This window comes from Podarcis erhardii (genome assembly GCF_964252035.2).
Source record: "Podarcis erhardii genome assembly, chromosome: 3".
Lineage (NCBI taxonomy): Eukaryota > Metazoa > Chordata > Lepidosauria > Squamata > Lacertidae > Podarcis > Podarcis erhardii.
This window is the reverse complement of record NC_138507.1, coordinates 62,540,436-62,560,344: the sequence shown is the minus strand read 5'-3', so window position 1 is coordinate 62,560,344 and position 19,909 is coordinate 62,540,436. Positions and strand designations below refer to the sequence as shown.

Below are 19,909 nucleotides of genomic sequence, written 5' to 3'. Positions count from 1 at the left end.
ATAACAATAAGTGGAGTTGGCCAGGTATCAGTCAGCTTGTTTGAGAAGCTTGGTGGGTCCATGTATTTCTAAGGCTGTCTAATAAGGAACAGGGTTGTAGAGTGTGAGTCTTGTACATAAAATGAAAAACCTATCAAAACAGGTTTCCAGTATTTTCAGCCAATACATGATTGCCTAAATACATGAAGCTATTGGTCGCACATAGCATGTCTATGTTGCATTCTCCTCCTGTTTGAGTTGAAAATTCATTCCTTATAGGTAGGCAGTGTACTGCCACAGTCCAGTGGTGAGGGCGAAACAGAATGGAAGCAGTAGGCAGGCAAAGTGCCCTGCTAATATCGTTTTCATCATTACTTGCACGTCCACTGTGACACACAAACCTAGCAACCTAGATGGACCGCTGGCAGATGGCCAGCCGTAGTACATAGTCAAACAGTATTTCATTTCATAGAGGCATATGTTTGTCGCCGGTATTTGTTCAGTATAGATTTACGCAGCTCTCTTAGGCAAGGTTTTTCTACTTGAATGTATGCCATTTATTGTCGAATTAGGAGATTCCAGAGCTTGATCAGTCAGTTGTTGCAGGTAAACTAGAGAAACAAGGCACAGTTTGTTTGATTGTCAGTGGGAGAACTCTTGGTTTATTAAACAAACTATAGCTTAGTGTTATTTGTCAACTGGGCCTGTGTGGCAGTTTAGTGATGGATTAGTGGGCACAATCTAATACAGCCCCTCCACTAATCCAGTGGATATTATTTGAAGGTGTGAGTAATGGTTACTGTTTTATCTGCTATGGAATTATAATTTAGAGATGATACAATTCTGAATATAGGAAATCTTCACCCTTTTATTAGGAAATGGAATACTGAATATTATTATTGGCATGCTCAGGAAACTTACAACTTTGCTATGGATTTTGTCTTGGAATCCCTGGGAGTATCGTCTAATCCTGGCTTTTACACTTAAACCGTAGACAACATGCTAAACCTCTTTTGAGTCTTTCTGTCTCATTTTTTAATAAGGATAATGCCTACCTCCAGAAGGTGCTAAAGGATTCATTTGCTCAGTATTTATAAAATGTTTTACAACTCTATTCGCCAGTAAATTTAAATAGTAAATTTAAATTTAAATAGTGGGGTTTTGTTTTTTTTACGAAACCCTAATAAGTATTGTTAAATACTTTCATGTCTCTCCCCTCATTCCATTTTTAATAACTGTGTTCCAGTCCACACAAACACATTTTGTTATGTTAGTTTTCTCTCTTTCTCCACCTTTCCCTGTAGTAAGAAAATAAGTTGCAACACACTTCTGCAATGTTCTGATATTGTAGCTCTCTGTACTGCAGTGAACATTGTAACTTAGCTTTAAATAAGCTTTTAAGATATGGCCATCTGTGTGGTTGTACCTGTTGTCCAAAGAGTAACAAATAATCTGGGATAAAGCTTAAGAGAAGCATCAGAGTTCAGCTGGAAAATAAAGAGGCCAGTCTAAAATCCGCCTTGGGTGGATGTTTTTAGAGGTCTGGTGGATATCTTCAGGTCCCAGTTGAAGCCTGGATCTGGGGCTGAAATGGCACCTGCTTACGTGAATCGGTTCAGATGATTTTATGCTAAATAGCTCATTAACTGGATTGGTCCATTTAGACCAAACTAGCCCAGTGAGAAGGGCAAGATCTGTAGTGCACCAGAAAGCGCTGCCTCTTTTTACCTGAAACGTTTATAGATAGGTTATCATCACAAGTACCAGGGATATTGTTTGGAGCTGTATCTTAAAATGATTGCCTATGTACACTGCCTGCCTTCTGACCCAGTAGTTGGTTGCCTGCACAGAAGTAAATGGCAGGCCAGCTGTGATGACGATGAAGAACTTCTTCCACTGTATTCCAACAAAGGGGAGATCAGTCACACTAAGGTCCATGAGCACTTCAGGAAAAAATGGCTGAGCAAAGACAACGGTACCTTGTGGCCAAGTAAGATTGCATCGTGTCTTTTACTAAAGCGGTTAAAGCAGGGTGTTTATAATCTTTGTTCTGGATATAGATAAAGTGTTTTTTTCTTCTTTGGCAGTATACAATCAAATAAATTTCAAGAGATGTATTGTTTAAAGTCATAAATAGAATGCCTTCTAGAGCGAAGACAAAGTCTGTGATAAAATGTCGTGACTTCACCATTGTAGAAAGTCTGCTTCATCTTAACATATCCATATTTTTATTCCTTTACAGCACATTGTAGTTAAATGGAAATGTGTTTGTATTAAAATGTTGAATGACTAAATCAGTGCTACTCCCACTCAGTGTTTTATGTAATATAGTTTGGTGCCATGAGGGTATCCTGTATTTCCAGTAGGGAAAATAACACTGGAGTCATAATGACCCTTTTGAAAATAAAGTTTTCTAATCTTGCATTTGTTTGAAGCTAGGTTCTGTTAAGCATCATTGTTTCTCACTTTTCACTTTGCCTACCCAAGCAGGGACCCTCACCTGCTTAGAAAAGTGAGAGAGAGAGGAAAAACAAACACTATGTATACTGTAAAGGGAACTTTCCTTTTGAGATTGTGCCATTAGCTTTGTATTTTATTTTTTACAATGAGTAAGTTAATTCACCAGCGGCTGGATTTTATTTTCTCCTTTCCATTCATTCTGATATTCTGTAGCTGGTTGTCAGTATAGTGCCTTATCTTGTTTTGCTTTCTTGCTTGCGCGCGCACCCCCCCCCCCGCTGCTCTTGGTACTCCTTTTGAGGGGATGGTAGATAGTAACAGCCTTTGAAATTATGCTTCTAAAATCAGGTGACCAAGGAAGCATTTAATAGGAAAGTTTGACAGTGATGAAATTTAAAAAAGCACAGCATTACTGATTTCTTTGACCTTTAAACTGTTCTCATTTAACATTCAGGTACTTTAAATGTAAACTCACTTTATAAAGCAATTACAGTTGTTGTATACCCTTATTATGAGCCAAAATACGGTAACCTTTCACTAGAATTATAACTGTCATATATTTAATTGTCCAGTGTTTAAGCATTCAAATGCTTAAATAGGCATGTCCTGCTTTATTATAAATATTGTTGTTTTTGTTTTAATGATGTCACTGAACAAATTGAATAGTTTTGCTTTAAAATGATCAAACCACTAGTTCATATATTAATGTTTCCCCATTAAATATTGTGCGGAAAAGTTATCCCCAATTCCTCAGCATGTTTTTGGAATTTCTGCAAACTTTCAGTAGGTTTAACTACCCTCTTCCCTGATTTAAAATCTTAAAATAGTATTTACATCTGAAGAACAGATTCAATTTGTTATTGCAGAAACAAATTATAAAGTGATTTCCTTTGGGAAAAGATAGTCGCTTTCCCAATGAAATTTGCTAACATTGTTTTAATGAACAGAACTGCGAAGTATAAAGTAAGATCTACGAGCAGCCTAAGTGATTTCTGGATGCAATATGTGAATATCCTGGCAGGATTCTTATTCTCTCTCTTTCATTTTGGCTTTGTTTCCAAGCACTGAAGAACAGAAACTTCTGAAAGCTTTCTTTAATTAAGAAAAAAACAAAACCCCAAAACAAACCCCTGAACTCCCAAATGTCCCAAACATAAAACAAAAATAACTGCTTATTCTCATTCTAGGCCCAGTAGCAGGTGCAAATTAGATAGAAAAATGAACAGAATAGGTCAATATGGACTTTGAGAATGCTTGAAGGCAATGTTAATTGTAGGAATGGCCATTCCCCTTTGACCTCAGGGTCGCAAACTGTCCCTGTGCATCTGTTGTCGCCTGTGGCTACTGGTTTTGCATTCCCTATGGCCATATTTTCTTTATGCATACAAGTATTTGTTAGGGATGGTGGTGGGTGAGAAAGCTGCGTACTGCATGCTTTCTTTTTAAAAACCTGGTGGCTGAATCTTAGTGATAGAAAAGTTGGGAGAGGATCAGTAGTTCATAACAATAAGTGGAGTTGGCCAGGTATCAGTCAGCTTGTTTGAGAAGCTTGGTGGGTCCATGTATTTCTAAGGCTGTCTAATAAGGAACAGGGTTGTAGAGTGTGAGTCTTGTACATAAAATGAAAAACCTATCAAAACAGGTTTCCAGTATTTTCAGCCAATACATGATTGCCTAAATACATGAAGCTATTGGTCGCACATAGCATGTCTATGTTGCATTCTCCTCCTGTTTGAGTTGAAAATTCATTCCTTATAGGTAGGCAGTGTACTGCCACAGTCCAGTGGTGAGGGCGAAACAGAATGGAAGCAGTAGGCAGGCAAAGTGCCCTGCTAATATCGTTTTCATCATTACTTGCACGTCCACTGTGACACACAAACCTAGCAACCTAGATGGACCGCTGGCAGATGGCCAGCCGTAGTACATAGTCAAACAGTATTTCATTTCATAGAGGCATATGTTTGTCGCCGGTATTTGTTCAGTATAGATTTACGCAGCTCTCTTAGGCAAGGTTTTTCTACTTGAATGTATGCCATTTATTGTCGAATTAGGAGATTCCAGAGCTTGATCAGTCAGTTGTTGCAGGTAAACTAGATTAGCTGCTTCAATAGTTTTGTAAGGAAGTGAATTAATAGAGCAAGGGAAACCTTTTTTTTTAACCGAGAAAACATTTTACTTTTATTAGTACAGTTTTAAATGCAGTATCAGAAACCTCTTTATTTTTTATTTCATGTTGCCCTGCAGTGTCCTTCCTTCTTTGTCATGTTATTTGATCAAAAACATTTTTTATTAATCCCTTCAAATAAAGTATGTTGAGAAAATGGAATAAATGCAAGGATGCTCATATGCAGTTCGGGAATATTCTGGGCAGAAGTGGTAACTGGCATTTTTGTAAATAAATCATATTTATTTTATTTTATTTAAAAGGCTATGCAGTGAAAGGTTAAACCATTGCACTATAATGCAATGAAAAGTTGGACATTCTAGCTTTACATTGCTTGTTTGGCTTTGTATGCTTTCAATGTGATGCATCCTCCCTCCTGTGCTCCAAAACCATTACCAAGCCTGTGTCCCCCCCATATATTGTTGGGCTACAACTCTTCTAATTTCCAGTCTGCATAGCAAATGTCAGGGAAGATGGGAGGTAAAGTCCAACAGCATCTGGGGACCCAAGATTGGTAAAGGCTGTTCTAGAGGGTGCTCTCTTGCTGGAATGGCAAGTGTGAGATAGAAACTGTTATTGTTAGTTGTGAGTGTCTTCCTGTAGGAAGTGGTGAAAGGACAGCTATTCCCCTTCTTTTCCCTAATGCAGTGGCTCAGACAGGGTGGTATAGTTATTCCCTCAGTGCACGTCGTTCCATTCTTTGGAACACAGCTTACCATTAGCTTGTTCCAGGAACCCTCTAATGGCAGGGAAATGAAGGTTTGTCTCCTCCCTGCAATCCAATAACTTTATCCTAGTTGTTAATTATGATGGACATTTTGCTACTTTTATTATAAAAGAATTATTATAAAAGAATTTATTACAAAAGAATAACAACTGACTAGACTCAATGGCAACGGAAACTGCTGAAAGTGTATATATATCCTACTTTGTTAACTAACTAGAGTAAAACATGGTTTCCTCAGTTTGCACAGAATGCGGACAGTGGTTTAGTCAAAACTGAAAGCAAAAGCTTTCAGTCTTTCGTCTTTCACACGAGAAGAGAAGAAAGGGCAGCCAGCCAAAGGTTTATAGCAGCTTGTTCCAGATCATCTAAGCCAGAGCATTGTAATCTGTTTAGTTTAATCACCATGGAACCAGTGCAGGTTGTAATGTCTGTTTGGAATTCTACTTCAAGGAACTGAATTCCAGTCCTCCTCATCCTGGATCTCACTGGTCAGACATAAATACATGATGGCCCCAATTCATTGACAACTCAAGTTGGCAGCAAATGTGTGTACTCTCCCATTTACTCTGCAATTGCTGCGCATGAGGATTTGGATAGTGCTATCAGCTCTGACTGTGATTATTACTATGTGTTGGTCAGGAAGTGCTGATGAGGGAGAAGGTGCTTGATCCCTTCCCTGATACAGAAATCTGCCATTTATGATGAATGAAGCATAAAATCAGCACCAAAAGGCAATGCTATTAACAAAAACAAAACTATTGCAGCTCTTCAAGTCTGGATTTGAGTGAATCTCCAAGAGCACAGAATTCCACAATTTTGGAGCTGTTACTAGGAGCACCTCTCTGCTTATGCATGATAGACCTTATGCATATATGAGGTTGCCTTTGGACATGACACAGAGGGGAAGCCAAAACAAAACCTCCTGGAGGCTGATTGATGTTTTGTTGTGACTTCAAAAAAAGTTTGGGGAAGCTTTTCACTAACTGCACACGACCAGCAGCAGGATTTTCAGAACTGTGAATGTTTCAGGTAGAACAGCTAAGAGCACCCGACTTTCTTTCTTTACCAAACCATTTGACAAAAACAAGGCAGTTTTGACAACTATCGCAGAAACCACTTTCCCTGACAGTAGTGCCACTTAGAGAAGTGATTTACTAGCAAAATGGTAATCTTAACACTACTGTATATTTTGTGTAGTGTAGTAACCACTTCTTTGCTCTAAAAAATAATAATTAGCCAGGCACTTTCAAAGTCAAAACATTTCTCACAACAGAAAGGAAAAAGCAGGAAAAACTTCAGTATTATGGAGTCAGCAAATAACCTCAGAACTTAAATGTTTCTTGAAGGAATAAAGCAATTTTATTTCTTTTCCCACACCCAAATTCAAATATTGTTCTGTAGTTCATACATTTCCTGCTAGACCAAGATAGAGTGTCAGGTTCCTTTTGTATATTAAATAGTACCCCCCCCCCCGCAGGAAATAAGTCTTCTGCTATCCCATATTTGCTTTCTTTATTGACACCCTTTTAGAAGACTTAAAAGGATTGGCTGCAGTAAGCTATCAGTTCATCACAGAACAAAAGTGGTTAATCTTAATTTGTCTAATTAGCATCTGATATGTGGACCAGCTGCTTCCTTGAACAAAAGCAGATGATCAAACCATCTTATTAATTGCATATTAATTCTTGCATGCGTCTTAACCATATGGGAGACCTCTGTGAATGTACTGAGACAAATTCATTATGAGAGCTGGGGAAACGAAAGAGCAATTGTATCTTCAGAGAACAGAGTGTAGGGACCATGGAAAATGTGTGTGTCATCCTAACATGACCCATCTGTGTTTCCTGTGCTCTTTGTTACTAACATTGAAAACGATTTAAGAATAAAGCTAGACAACTGAAGCGACATGTGTGTTTGATAGCTGGAGTTCTGTGACTGGGGAACCTATATTATCTCACTCAGTTATTCTTGCCATACTCCAAAGAAACCTTCCTTATTTATATTAAATAATATAAATTTGTAAGTCAGATATGACTGCAGATATCTTTTTTTTGTTCTATGTTCATGAGTTTCTCCAGTTTTAATTTTAAAACAATTCTAGAGCTGCAGCACAGACTGTGGACATCACAAAAACCTTTGATTCAGCACAGGGGTAGCCAGTGTGCTCCAGGTGTTGAACTCAGCCCTAGCCAGCATGATGAGTGGTCAGGGATCATGATGATTGTAGTACAGCAACATCTGGAGGGCACCTTGTTGGCTGCTCCTGATTTGGGAAATCATGAATGAACCTAGCCCCTTTGCAGGCTTGGAGGCTTCCCCTCCTCGCTATCTCCTTGTATAGCTGGGAAGAGGCAGTTCAGAAGCTGTTCTGCTTTTAATTAAACATAGTTTGCCAGATAGACCAGGTCTGTGGTTGATGTTAATTATATTGAGAGCAATTCAACGTCACAGTAACGTGATTGTTCTGCCAGAGCAAACATTTTGACTTGCCAGATGGAACGGTCCTCTTTTCCTCCCCACTCACACTATTACAGGACTCTTCCTGAATTCCTGCCCCCCCCCCAGCTGGTTTTGGGGCTGGGAGGTGGGGGCAGGAAAAAGCACTGTTGCACAAGTGGAAGTCCCTGTGTTGAGCTACACTGATAGGACTTATTAGTTGAATCTTTCCTGGTTAGTTCAAAACAGTTCAGCTTCAGAAACCATGGTTTGAAGATGGTTGGTTTTAAACTGACACTAGTTCATGTTACCCACAGTTTGTCAGTCCAGATGTTATTACAAACCATGGTTGACCAGAGAAGCAAATAGAACTTTACCGATTCCTCCAGGCCACCAGGAAGGAAGTAGCATGCAAGCCTTGGAGGAAACTAGGTTTGTTTGTACCTAGTTCTTGCAGCATGGTAAGCCAAACTATGGCTTCCTAGGACCACACAAATATTCTGGCTCCTGGAACAGAGTTCACACCCACTTTGCTTCTCCCTAGTCCTTTTTAGCTCAGCGCAGCATGGCAGCTAACCCAAAGTCTGGCTTAGCATGTCATTAGAACCCAGGCTCATGGTTAAGCTCTCTCCTTATTAACCATGAGCTGTGGCCAAGTTTTGTTCTTGTAGAAGTGGATGTTATTATGATAACCATTGTCACACAAAAATGGTTCTGCGTGTTGCAGCAAAAACAAGACTGTTGAAGCCCCTTAAAGGCTAACAAATTTTATTTTTTATTTTTTATTAATTACATTTATATCCCACCTTTTCTCCCAGGGGCTCAAAGTGGCACACATGGTTCTCACTTTTCCCATTTTATTCTCACAACTACCCTGTGAGGTAGGTAAGGCTGAGATTGAGTGACTATTCCAAGGTCACCCAGCAAGCCGAATGGGGATTTGAACCCTGGTCTCCCAAGTCCTTGTCCAACACATTAACCACTATACTGCAATGGCATAAGCTTTAATGAGCAAACGTGTGTATCTAAAGAATGGTCTCTAGTCCCCAAAATCTTAGGCTGTAATAAAATTGGTGTTTAAGGTGTCAGTGGATGGCTTTTACAAAACATATAGTGTAGTTGAGATAAGCATGAATGGTGACTCTTTTTTCTGGTTTCATTTTGGCTAGTAAACTAAAGTTGATAATTTTGGTCAATTCAGTTAAGAACATAAACATACAATGGAATTCAATCTTATAAAAGTTTGCCACCTAACCTAGGCAGCTTATGATTCAAGACAAAGCAGAGCAACAGGTCTCTTCCATTAAAAATATAAATAATTTTTTTTGATGGGTTCATCCTCTGAATACATGTTCTTTAAATTAAATGACTACTGAAATATTACACAATGTTTTTATTTAATAAATTCTGAGTAAGTATATGGTTATTAGGAGATAGTTGGCTTCAGCTCCTAAAGTATGGTATTCTTTTCTCGCCGCCAAAAGTAGCTGTAACTAAAATTAGGTTAGTATGAGTATCACTTCAGTGCTGTAACTCACAGCAGAGTTACAGATTCTTCTAGTGAAGGGAACATAATATTGTTTACCTTTGTCAGTAGAGACAGAAAGATAAACTGGAGAGTGCTGTTTCTGTTTCCTGCAGATGGCAGCATTTTGCCTTCTTGCAGGTATTCCAAGGCTCTACTGCTTTGGGAGGCATCTAATTATGTTTTTCTCCCACCCCCAACCATCTGTTTTGATTTTTTGACTAAATAAAAATGTCTATTATACCTAATTCATATGTTAGCTTCTTTTGATAGTTCTTAAAATCATTTTGTTTCAGCACAATGTCTTCACAAAGCGCCATGGGTGAATCAAGGCATCCATATAGTTTTCTGTTCTTCCCTGATCAATGTTTTCTGCTCTTCCCTGATCAATGGCAATATTTCTAGACCATGTTATTGCATTTTTTTGTTGCTGATAAAACAGATTTTACCTATTCACAACTGACAAATATATAACATTGAAATGCTGCCAGTGAAATATATGGGTTCCTGATTTTCTTGGGTGAAGCAGTATTAAGGTGAGCCTCACAATATTCTGAATTTGTAGATGATACAACTAAGAGCAGTGTCCTAGCATTTGAGGGTAAGGAGGTATATGTTGCAATAGGGATGAAAACACTTCTTTAGTGTTTTCAATCAGTGCACAACACAGAATCCCAAGTCTTCACATTCAAGGAAAAGATGGGTGATCGCATGCCTAATCATTGTTCTTTGTCTGTATAGAAGAAGCTGAAGAATGTCCACAGTCTCAAAGCGGGTTGCTTATGTAATCCTAAAACTGGCAATCTTAATGTTCAACATCCCAAATGCTGAGCATAAATGGTTGCCACCAGTTGTAACCAACCAGCATCTTCTATTTGGTTCATTACTAAGAAAAATGAGTGCTGCACATAGGCAGCTGCTGAACTTTGGCATGCCTCTTCTCTTCTTCCTAACGACTGAGTGTCTGCTTCTTGTCATGTGTGACACTACCCTGTGGAAAACTGGGCACCTCCTTCAGTACCATCTTTCCATGCTCAGAAAAAGGCATTACATTGCTTAACTCTACTGCTTGTAATGGCAAGCAGAGTCAGTATAGAATTTAAGAAGGAAAAAATATGTGAATTTATTTTTCCACAACAGCAGAAGTATGATGCTTCTACCAGCTGAACTTCCAGGGGACCAAAACTGAAGATAATGAAATTAAAAATTAAGTAAAGGGGGGGGTGTGCAAAGTGCTTTTTAAAAAAACCCTGTGTCTAAGCTCAGGAAAAAGGAATAGTCTGGTGAGAGAAAAGGGAGAAGAGTAGAAGTGAGGCGTCTTCTTTTTCTGGACCCTATCATGATCTGCCTGCCAGTGTGAACAGGAAATAGAGCCATCCAAGTCCAAATTAAAATGGAAAGTTTTATGATAGGGTGGAAGGCTCATTAAAGTTTACAGCCAATAAAAAAACAGACCTATCTGGAAAAAGGCCTTTATCTAGAAGCATCAAGAGATCAGTCAAGGGTAGAGGGTGTTCTAATACAAAATATTTTTATTCCATGTTAAGCAGTATCACTGAGGATAAAATTGTGAGGTGTCTAAAATTATAGAAGTGACAGGGCAGGGGTCTTTGTATTCAGAAATTGCAATCGCAATGGCTTAAAAAAATGGGGGGCTTATTGATTGGGTGGGATTACCAAACACACAAATCTCTACTTAAAAGTAATTGGGATGTGTCTGGAACTCAGTGCTATACTTGCTCAAAATGTTATTGATTTCAGGAACCCATCAACTGAAGTGCCCCAGGCTTAAAGCTACTTTTAGTGTCTCTAAGGAATGTTTCCCCGTGTAATCACTGTAGTGCCTGTAAAAATTGTGTACAATTAAAAGAATTTGTTGATTGGACAGATAAGGAAAGTAGATTCTCCAAGATTTTTACAGTTGTAATACACTAAGCTTACATGCATTTAACTTGTGCTCATTCAGCTTTACGTGCTTGGCAATTTTTTAAAAAATAAAATAGAAAAGGGACAGAAAGGGGGTAGGTCTTTAGCAAACCCATCCACCATTTATCCCAATGTTCTTTTGATTATACATGGATTTGGCTTTAGGTGTGATCCCTGGAACGTAGCCCTCACGTATGTTGCAGGCTTACTGTACTACTAAAGGAATCAAATATGTGGCTCAGTGCCCCTGTTTGTGGTGATGCCAATGAGATAAAATGAGGGTATATGAGTATAAAAGCTGTGTCAGGAATTACAGAAGAACCAATTTGGGTGTAGGTTTTTAGTTGCTAAGCTCTTGCAATGATGACCTGCTGGAATAAAAAGACTTCAAGATGAAGATGAGCCAGAAGTTGCTGGTCGAGGCCTTGGACTCTTGCCTTTCCTTCCGTTATAGCCTGATTGAATGGCTGTTCAATGGAGAGGCCTTGAACTCTTGCCTTTCCTTCCATTATAGCCTGATTGAATGGCTGTTCTAGATGAGAGTTGAAGGAAGCATGTGATGGAGCTGGTCTCTCAGCAGGGTTTTAATCTGTTTGAGAAACCTCCACAGAAGCAGCAGGCTCCCTGATACCATTCAGTACATGGGAAGGCAGCATATATGTCAGGCATAGGCAAACTCGGCCCTCCAGATGTTTTGAGACTACAGTTCCCATCACCCCTGACCACTGGTCCTGTTAACTAGGGATGATGGGAGTTGTAGTCCCAAAACATCTGGAGGGCCAAGTTTGCCTATGCCTGATATATGTGATGGATAGTGGTGGAGCTATCTAGCCATCTCTGCTTTTTCCACCTGTGATTCTGATTATATGAGCAGGAGAATGCCTGGATAGTGTTAGGGAGACAGTAACTTGCAATAGGGCTCACCCAGTGAGTTCATTTTGTAATTGGAAAACTTATGTCTTTGTGCTTTAGAATGCTATTCACACTGATGCTGTGAATAAGGTAAAGGAGCACCAGTTTTTCACACATCAGTTACAGGAAGCCCACAATTCTGGGCTGTTACTGGTTAATTTTACCTAAGGGAGTTAGTAATTCATTTGTATTGATTGTTTTATTGACTTCTTTATACTGTAATCAAATTTTCTTCTTCTAAGGTCATTTCTCCCTTTGACCTTACAGTAGATTTCTTAGTAACATAGCTGGCTTTTACATGTGCTGCTGACTCAGATGTTTTCTGTTCAAACTAGACATATTAATTAATTGCTACTTTGAATCTATTTTTGTATGAGAAATGTACATATAAACCCAAATTCTTTTCTAATAATTGCTGATTCGTGCAGTTATTTGTCCTATTGACATGAAAGTGGAACCACTCTGAAACTACTTTGCATGCACAATGTGCTATCACCTGCTGTATTTTAGCTAACTTGTCCTTCAGATTATTTGTAAAAAGGCATTCATCATTGCTTGGCAAGATTTTTGCATGAAGCAAAACTGGATTTCCAATAGTTTCACTTTGTAAATATGTTGGGTTTTCTTTTTTAAGTTAACACAGTACTCAAGATCATGGCAAACTTACAGTCATGAATATTAATTGAATGCATGGTTACGCCATGGAAACGGAATTGTTTCATTCAGTTGAAATGCAAATACCCTGTAACAGTTATTCAAACTAAATTTGGCCTCTATAAAATAGTAATTTATTATTTATATCCCCTTCTGTCATGATCAGAATCCAATGAGATACAAATCCACATTCATTTGCGTAACCTTTTACATTTTGAAAATTTAATTACCATAATTTGATAACCCGATCTTTAGACTGAAGGCTTGTAGAACAGCTTACATATTCTAAAATAAAAAGTAGCTACTGAAACTGAAAGAGCAGCAAAGTCAGCATAAAATTTGAAAAAAAAATCTAAAAGTTCTAATAAAAGGTCTAAAATGGGTGGAAGGCTATACTGGAGGGCTGCAGGTTTCCTCTACTCTGCCCTAAGCAAAAGAACTTTTAGCACTACAGAAAACCCTTAATAAATCTGACTTGCTAGGTAACCAGCCTAAAGATAATATTGACTTTTGGATCAGCTACTTTGACTAGTTTCAGTTGTTTTGCTCTATGAATCCTGACATTGCTATTGGGAGTAAGCACAAACGTGTTCCAACTAATTAAGCCAATGGAGAAAATGTGTCCAAATTCAGGGGGACACAAGTAATGGTATCATGAGTAGGAAAATGTCCACCCTGCAGTTAAGACAGTGATTGAACTCTTCATCTTTCCTAGTGGACAATCTCAACCTATGTTCCTTCTTAGGAAAACAAATTGGGAATATGGTTGCTGCACAATTCTAGGCATTATTGGATAACCTCATTTCTTGACCTGTTTTTAATCAGGATTTCAGCTGACTATGGAACTAAGACAGCTTCGTTGCACAAAACTGTAATAATAACTTAATTAAAAGCTTTAATAAACTGGGTGGTGAAAAAAATTGAAGTTCCAAAGGCCTGCCCAAACAGTAAGGTTACCCTGGATACTGTCGGCTACGCTTGAAGTAGCAGTTACAACCTGATGACTACTATGAATGCAAACCCTGCCACTCTGATAAGTATGAGAAAAGATGAAGGAATCGGAGAGAGGACAGTCATTGCAGGCAAAGGCTCATGGCAGGTGGCACAGTTTCACAACAGAGAGAGCTCTGTGCTGATTCAGACTTGGCACAATTTAAAACTGGATTAATTTGAACACACAGCAGATATTCTTCAAATTAATCTGATTCCAAATTAGATAGGGAGATTTGATGCGTTGGTGATGTGAACTGGTCCTGAAACTTACAAAGTTGCTATGAAGACTTGGAATTTATACAAGGTACTCTGTATGTTTGGTAAGCTAACATTTACTGAAAGTGGGGCAGATTTAAAGCTTAAGACATCTAAATTATTTCCACATTTGAGCCAAAATGCATGTTTTTTCTGCCTCAGTGGTGGATGGGACAAGGGTTTGTTTGTTTGTTTGTTTGTTCCATTTCCTATCCCAAAGGCTTGGAGTTGGTCAAACACAAAACTGAGATCCTTATTAGCATCTGAACTCCACAAAACGCTGTTCCTTGTTCTGGTGGTGCTTGTGGGGGTAGCTCTTCATGGTAGAGATATAATGAATTAGAAAATAGGGGAAAGAGCTAATCAATATTTATTATGTTGTGGTCTAAACAAGATTGTCATAATAAGCTCTGTTTTCCCTTTTTATTTTTTTTAATGCTTCATTGTTTCTTCACTGTCTGCTTTCTGCTCCTCAGTTCCCAACCTCCTTCCTGGAGTCTTCTAGTCTCCTGTGTGCATGGATAATGAGGGAGCTGCTGTTACCTACTTAATAATCTTTGTAAAGCCCCACTTTATGCATAATTCTCACTTTGGATTAAGTGGTGCCCAGGTCTTTTCCTTTCCTTTACAGCTGTTAAGAGTAAAATAGGCCTTTTTTTCTTATTCCTTTCTGGATCCTTAGTTTAATTATCACTTCTTAGTAACCAGAGAAGTATCAAGATTCAGGAAGGCTGAGATTGCAGAGTTGAAAGAGACCATTGTGAGTGAGCTGAGTTCAAGATGGGAGGGCAACTGAATTCATTGCCTCTCGGGACTGTCTTTGTGGTGGGAAGTCACTTTTGTTCTCGAGGAAAATGCCAGGGGATGGCTGAGCCTGGCTGGTCTGAAAGGAGAGAAGAATGCCTCATAATTTATAAATTATTTATCATTCCTTCCTGTAGAAGAACCATTTGATGGCAATATCCCAGTAAAGCAGGTTGATTGAGTTAATTGAATCTGAGCGTAAGTGTGCAGGGCTCGATGACTTTTTTGTACCCTTTTTTTAGGTTCTCGCCACAGAACTAATGGAAGGAAGTGTAATTTCTAAAGACTTTGAAAGAGAGCTCTTGAAAGTACTAAAAGTTGGCAACCTCCCGCATGTGAGAAGGGGTTCAGTGTTTCCTAGGATCATACCCTTAAATAGTTTTCTTTTGCTGTATCATTCCATGTGTTTAGGGAATCTATGGACATAAATCCACCTATGCCAAGTGAAATGTGCCTGTTTTTAGTCCCTCATATGGCTTCTTGCTCAACCTGGCAAATGTTTTTGCTTTGTAAAGAGCCTTTCAAAGACCTAATCATTTTTATGTACACGCAGCATAAAATCTTTAACATATATAGCAAAATCTAAAGCCCCAGTAAGTTCAGTGAGTCTGACTCTCAGATAAGTATACATGTGATTTTTTTATTTAGGAGGTCAGGGTGCTGCAAATAGTTCTGATTGTATCTTCGTCAGAAACATGTGAGGTAGGTTAGTCTGTGAAATAGTGACTGGCCCAAGGTCACCTAGCAGACCTCATGGTTGAGTGCTGATTTCACTCATGTGACCTTCCTACACTTCACTACACTGGCTCTCAGCCTTAATTTGTAGATCTGTTTTTCCATTTGCCAGACACACTGAAAAAGCACAGATGTCTGTCTGTTATCAGTGTCTTCTTTTTTTGGGCATGGGGAGAACTTTTTCTTTTAGACTTCTAATATTTGAACACACCACCTTATTCCCCCCTCCCCCCGATGGATTTGGGAGCGGAGATTTTCTGAGATTTCTACCATTGGTGTTTTGGGATTGGCCAGTTATGCAACTTTCTTGACTTCATAGTATGTATTATAGTATGTATATATTTTGATAAAGCATTGACTAAACCTTGGAACAGCCTTCCATGAAATTTAGAAAAGATTGAATCCAGCAGTTACGTTAATAGAATTTAATTTCAGAATCACTGGGGCTAGACTGGTTGATTAGTGATGAATAGATAACTCAGGAACATTCGGTTAATGTCTTCACCCTTGAACTCTTCCTGTAAAATTGCATTCTAAAATGTCATTCATGTTACTTTTTAAAACCATATTCGGAATCATGAACAGCTACAATAGATAGTATAAACGTTTTCAAATTTCTTACATAGTACAAGAACGATTCCTAAGGAGTCTTTGTAGCTTAATTTGAGGAGGGTGGAAGGATGTTTCCAGTTGTTTCATGGCTTTATCCTTTAATGTGATTCTGATTGTCATGGACCAGGTCAACTGGAAACATATATTCAAAGAGGGCAATACAATGGGCTGGGGGGATGGGTGGAATGCATGCTGCAGGCACACCACATAAAACTGACCACTTATGCCTCTCCTGAAATGTCAAGCAGTTCTATGTAACGTGTACAAATCCTTAAAACTAGCAGCACTGCATTTGTTATTAACAGCTGAGATAAGTTTTGGTAATGACAACATCTGTACAGCTGAATAGAAACAGTCTGTTCTAACATCTCATCTCAAATGGTTAATTTTACTGATAGGAGAGTATTATGGTGAGCATACCTTCAAAGATTCAGTGTGTTTCGTTCACATTCCCCAAACCCTTTGGCCCCTTTCAAGGGTTTCTCCCCCACAGTACCATCTTGGAATTATTTATGTTACTGGGTTGCTGTTTTCTCGATAGCAGGATAGAGAGTTGAGGACAAGGATCTTCTTCCTCCTCACCATTTGCTCAGCTATGCACATAATCTGATCTAGTGCTGGGTCACATACTTTTCTCTCTAGCAAATATTGTAAAAATAAATAAATAAATACTTTGTGGCCTTGTTTCATTCATTCCAAAGTAGCGTGTAAGAAAGGTTGCTATTATGCCTGTTGATAATGAAAATTGCACACGGAGATGAATTGCCCCCCAACTAAACAAGTGTGTTCCTACAGCTAAGAAGTCAAGGATTTGAACTCTGGTCTAAGTCCATTCCTTCAGAGTACATTGTTAGAACAATGTGGCTTAAGTGTACCACTTCTGATTTTAGCTTCTTAATCTTCTACCTGTGATTTAGCAAACAAGGCGCATAGGCGATTCAGCCTCATTTAATGCAAATATTAGTCTTCTTGCTTCATGACAGTGCTTCTGAAACCAGCATAGAGAAAACTATTCATGAAGTATTCCTTCAGCATAGAGGGAGTTCTATGCCAAAGATTAGATGTTAATCTTCCATGTAAATGAGGAAAGACAAATACAGCTGTTTTTATATATATGTTTTTTATCATTATTTTGACTGATAAGGTGGTAGATTGTCAAAGTTTGACTAGAACCCAATATTTACTGTTTAACAATCTTATAATCCTGTTTGTTTTGTATGTTTTGATACGTGTCTTTGAATTAATGGAATCTTACATTTATTTAAGGTAAAAACATATTCAGACCTGCATGAAGTTCCTGTTTTTTGTGCTGCATAGACTAGTGACAGGGGCCAATGAATCTGTGTGCTTTTATATTGTTTGACTTCTACAGTGATGCTCAACCAGATAAAATCCTTTCCAGGCAATCAAATAAATGTGTGCAAATGATCTTGGGTTTGAAATTTTATGTCACAGTCCTAAACATGTCTACTCAGATGGAAGTCCCCATTGAGTCTTCTCAGTTAGTAGGTATATAACTGCAACCTTAGCATTTTTATACTCCTTGGTAGTCAGTGGGTTTTGAGGAGTGCACTTCCTGAAGCTAACTTCCCATTAATTTATGCTAAAAGTAGTTTGTGACATTAAGTGCCAAAACTGCGTTCAATTTTCAGACCCTTCAGAACACACAACGTTGTCAAACAGAACTATTTTTATTTCTCCTAGGTGTCCTCTTGTAGAAAAGGTTTATGCATTTATTTTTTGTTCTGTGTACCAGTGATTTTTGAAAAATCCACTGAGGCTGGGAATGTTTCCCAAGAGCAACTCCTTCTGCATGTGCTACTCCATAGATCTGAACCTATGTGGCCTCCTTTGGAAAAGACTGGGCAGGCAGGCCCCTGCTGTTGGGGTTTCTTTGGAGAAGTGAGAATTCCTTTCAATGTCAAGCCAGGACATTGCTTAGCCTTCCTTTGAAAGGGCAGACTGACTTCTTGAGCCTCAGCATTCTGTTGTAGGCATGCCCTGCTGTGCACATTGATGCTGTAGTTAGCATTTTTCTCTCCAAATATTGTAAATCATTTCTAATGGAAGGAGATAGATGTTTTCATTACAAAGGCTCTTTGCATGTCTAGGTAATGTGTTAAGCCATATAGGCTTAGTAATTAAAGTACTTTTTTGTAGCTTCCTTTAAGTTAGCTTCAACAAAGCATAAGAAAGAAAGAAAGAAAGAAAGAAAGAAAGAAAGAAAGATGGTGTGTGTTACCCTTCTTCTTTGCCACCAAATTTGTAGTTAATGGTGGGAAAAGGGGGGGGGGAGATGTATGACTCGAAAGCAAGGTGATGTGAAGGAAAACTCCCTCCCTGCATGTTGGGAACAATTAAAATGCAATCCTTAAGAGCTTGCTAAGCATAAATGTTGGGAAAGAGGGGGGCAGGTTTGGAAAGCAATAGTTGAAAGTCTCACTGTCCCAGGCAAGTTAAATTCTGTATATTCATCGGAGAGGGCTATACAAAGCATGGCCATGAAAGCATCCACTTCATATTGTGTCCTGTGGAGGATTTTGAAGATCCTTTGAGAATAGTGGCAAGGGAAATCACTTAAAATTACTCATCTTTCTTTGTGGAGTACAACCTGGCGTGGTAGGAAAGGGAGGGGGAAACTGTTGATTATTTGCTAGGGGGAGGGGACAGAGAGGGAGACATGCACGCATGAATGAATGAATGCTGAAGCAGAAATCTCCATCTTGCTTCCATGCAAACATGAACAAAGATTGGCTCTCCCCCCCCCCCCCCCACGCGCTCTCTATGTTGTAACTGGCTGTTGCAGACACCCGCATTATGTTTCAGAAGGAAGCTTTCAGGTTCAAGGACTGTTAATGGTTTCTAATCGCTAGGACGTTCCCTGCAACTCTGAGCTTGCTCTTAAAGAAGAAACAAAAGGGGGGAGGAGTGGAAGCAGGAGGCAAAAAGTTAGTAAGGGTTGCAAGGACTGTTGGGGAAGCTCTGGAAATTAGTTTCTTGCATTGTACCCTTGCTTTCTATGGGATCCAAACTGCAGGAACACAGCAGGCTTTTCTGAAATGGTGGTGTTTATCAATACAAAGCTCAAATCGTTAATCAAAATTTTCAAGAAAAAGAGTAAGTAAATGTGGCTTTTAAATCTGTTTAGATATTTTGCAGAAAAGCTAAATTATGTTGCACAAATTTTAAGTTATGTGCTTTCATTTATTGAATTGCATAGCATTTTTACTTTGCCATACTTTGGAGGGCGTAGAAGCAGTTTCTTTAAAGGAAACTGCTGAGCACCTGCACTTTTTGTTGTTGTAAACTTTTGAATCCCAAGTCTGCTAATTTTCTTTGGTCTTCCTGAGAAAAGTAGGGGCCCCTTTCATGCAATAAAATCATTGCAGAGCTTAAAGCTTTTGTTTAGGTAACTTGATGCAGGTAGTAGATTTGTGTGCTGTAATGTTTATCCAGCTAAAATCTTGTTGAGCCCTTGGCTCCACCAACTGTTGTGGACATTCAGAGCCAGCTACAGGCAGAAACCTCTGTCTGGATCCTTTGCTTTATTGCACTGGCGCAAACTTGCAACAAAACATTTTTTCTACAAACACCCAGAATGATTATTGGAACAGTTTTGAACAGCAAGCTGATCTTTCTTTAAGTTGCTACCAGTCTGCATGCATATTTTCTGTTAACAACGATACTCTTCCTCTTGCTCAAAACAAAATTTGGGGTTAAGAGCCTA

General features: G+C 38.8%; 1 protein-coding gene across 9 annotated transcripts in view; it reads left to right on the top strand.

Annotated features, from left to right (window-relative positions):
* The window catches only part of NHSL1 (NHS like 1), a 148,160-nt gene that overhangs the window by 76,696 nt on the left and 51,555 nt on the right, over positions 1 to 19,909 (top strand). Inside the window, exon 1 of one of the 9 annotated variants that reach the window (XM_081855240.1) lies at positions 19,073 to 19,299. The exons of 7 other annotated variants lie outside the window; for them this stretch is intronic. In XM_081855240.1, the coding sequence (XP_081711366.1) occupies positions 19,242 to 19,299 (58 nt within the window). In that variant the 5' untranslated portion in view covers positions 19,073 to 19,241. Of the gene's footprint in view, positions 1 to 19,072; positions 19,300 to 19,909 lie in introns of those variants that run through there. One more of the 9 variants, XM_081855242.1, reaches the window with a different exon arrangement.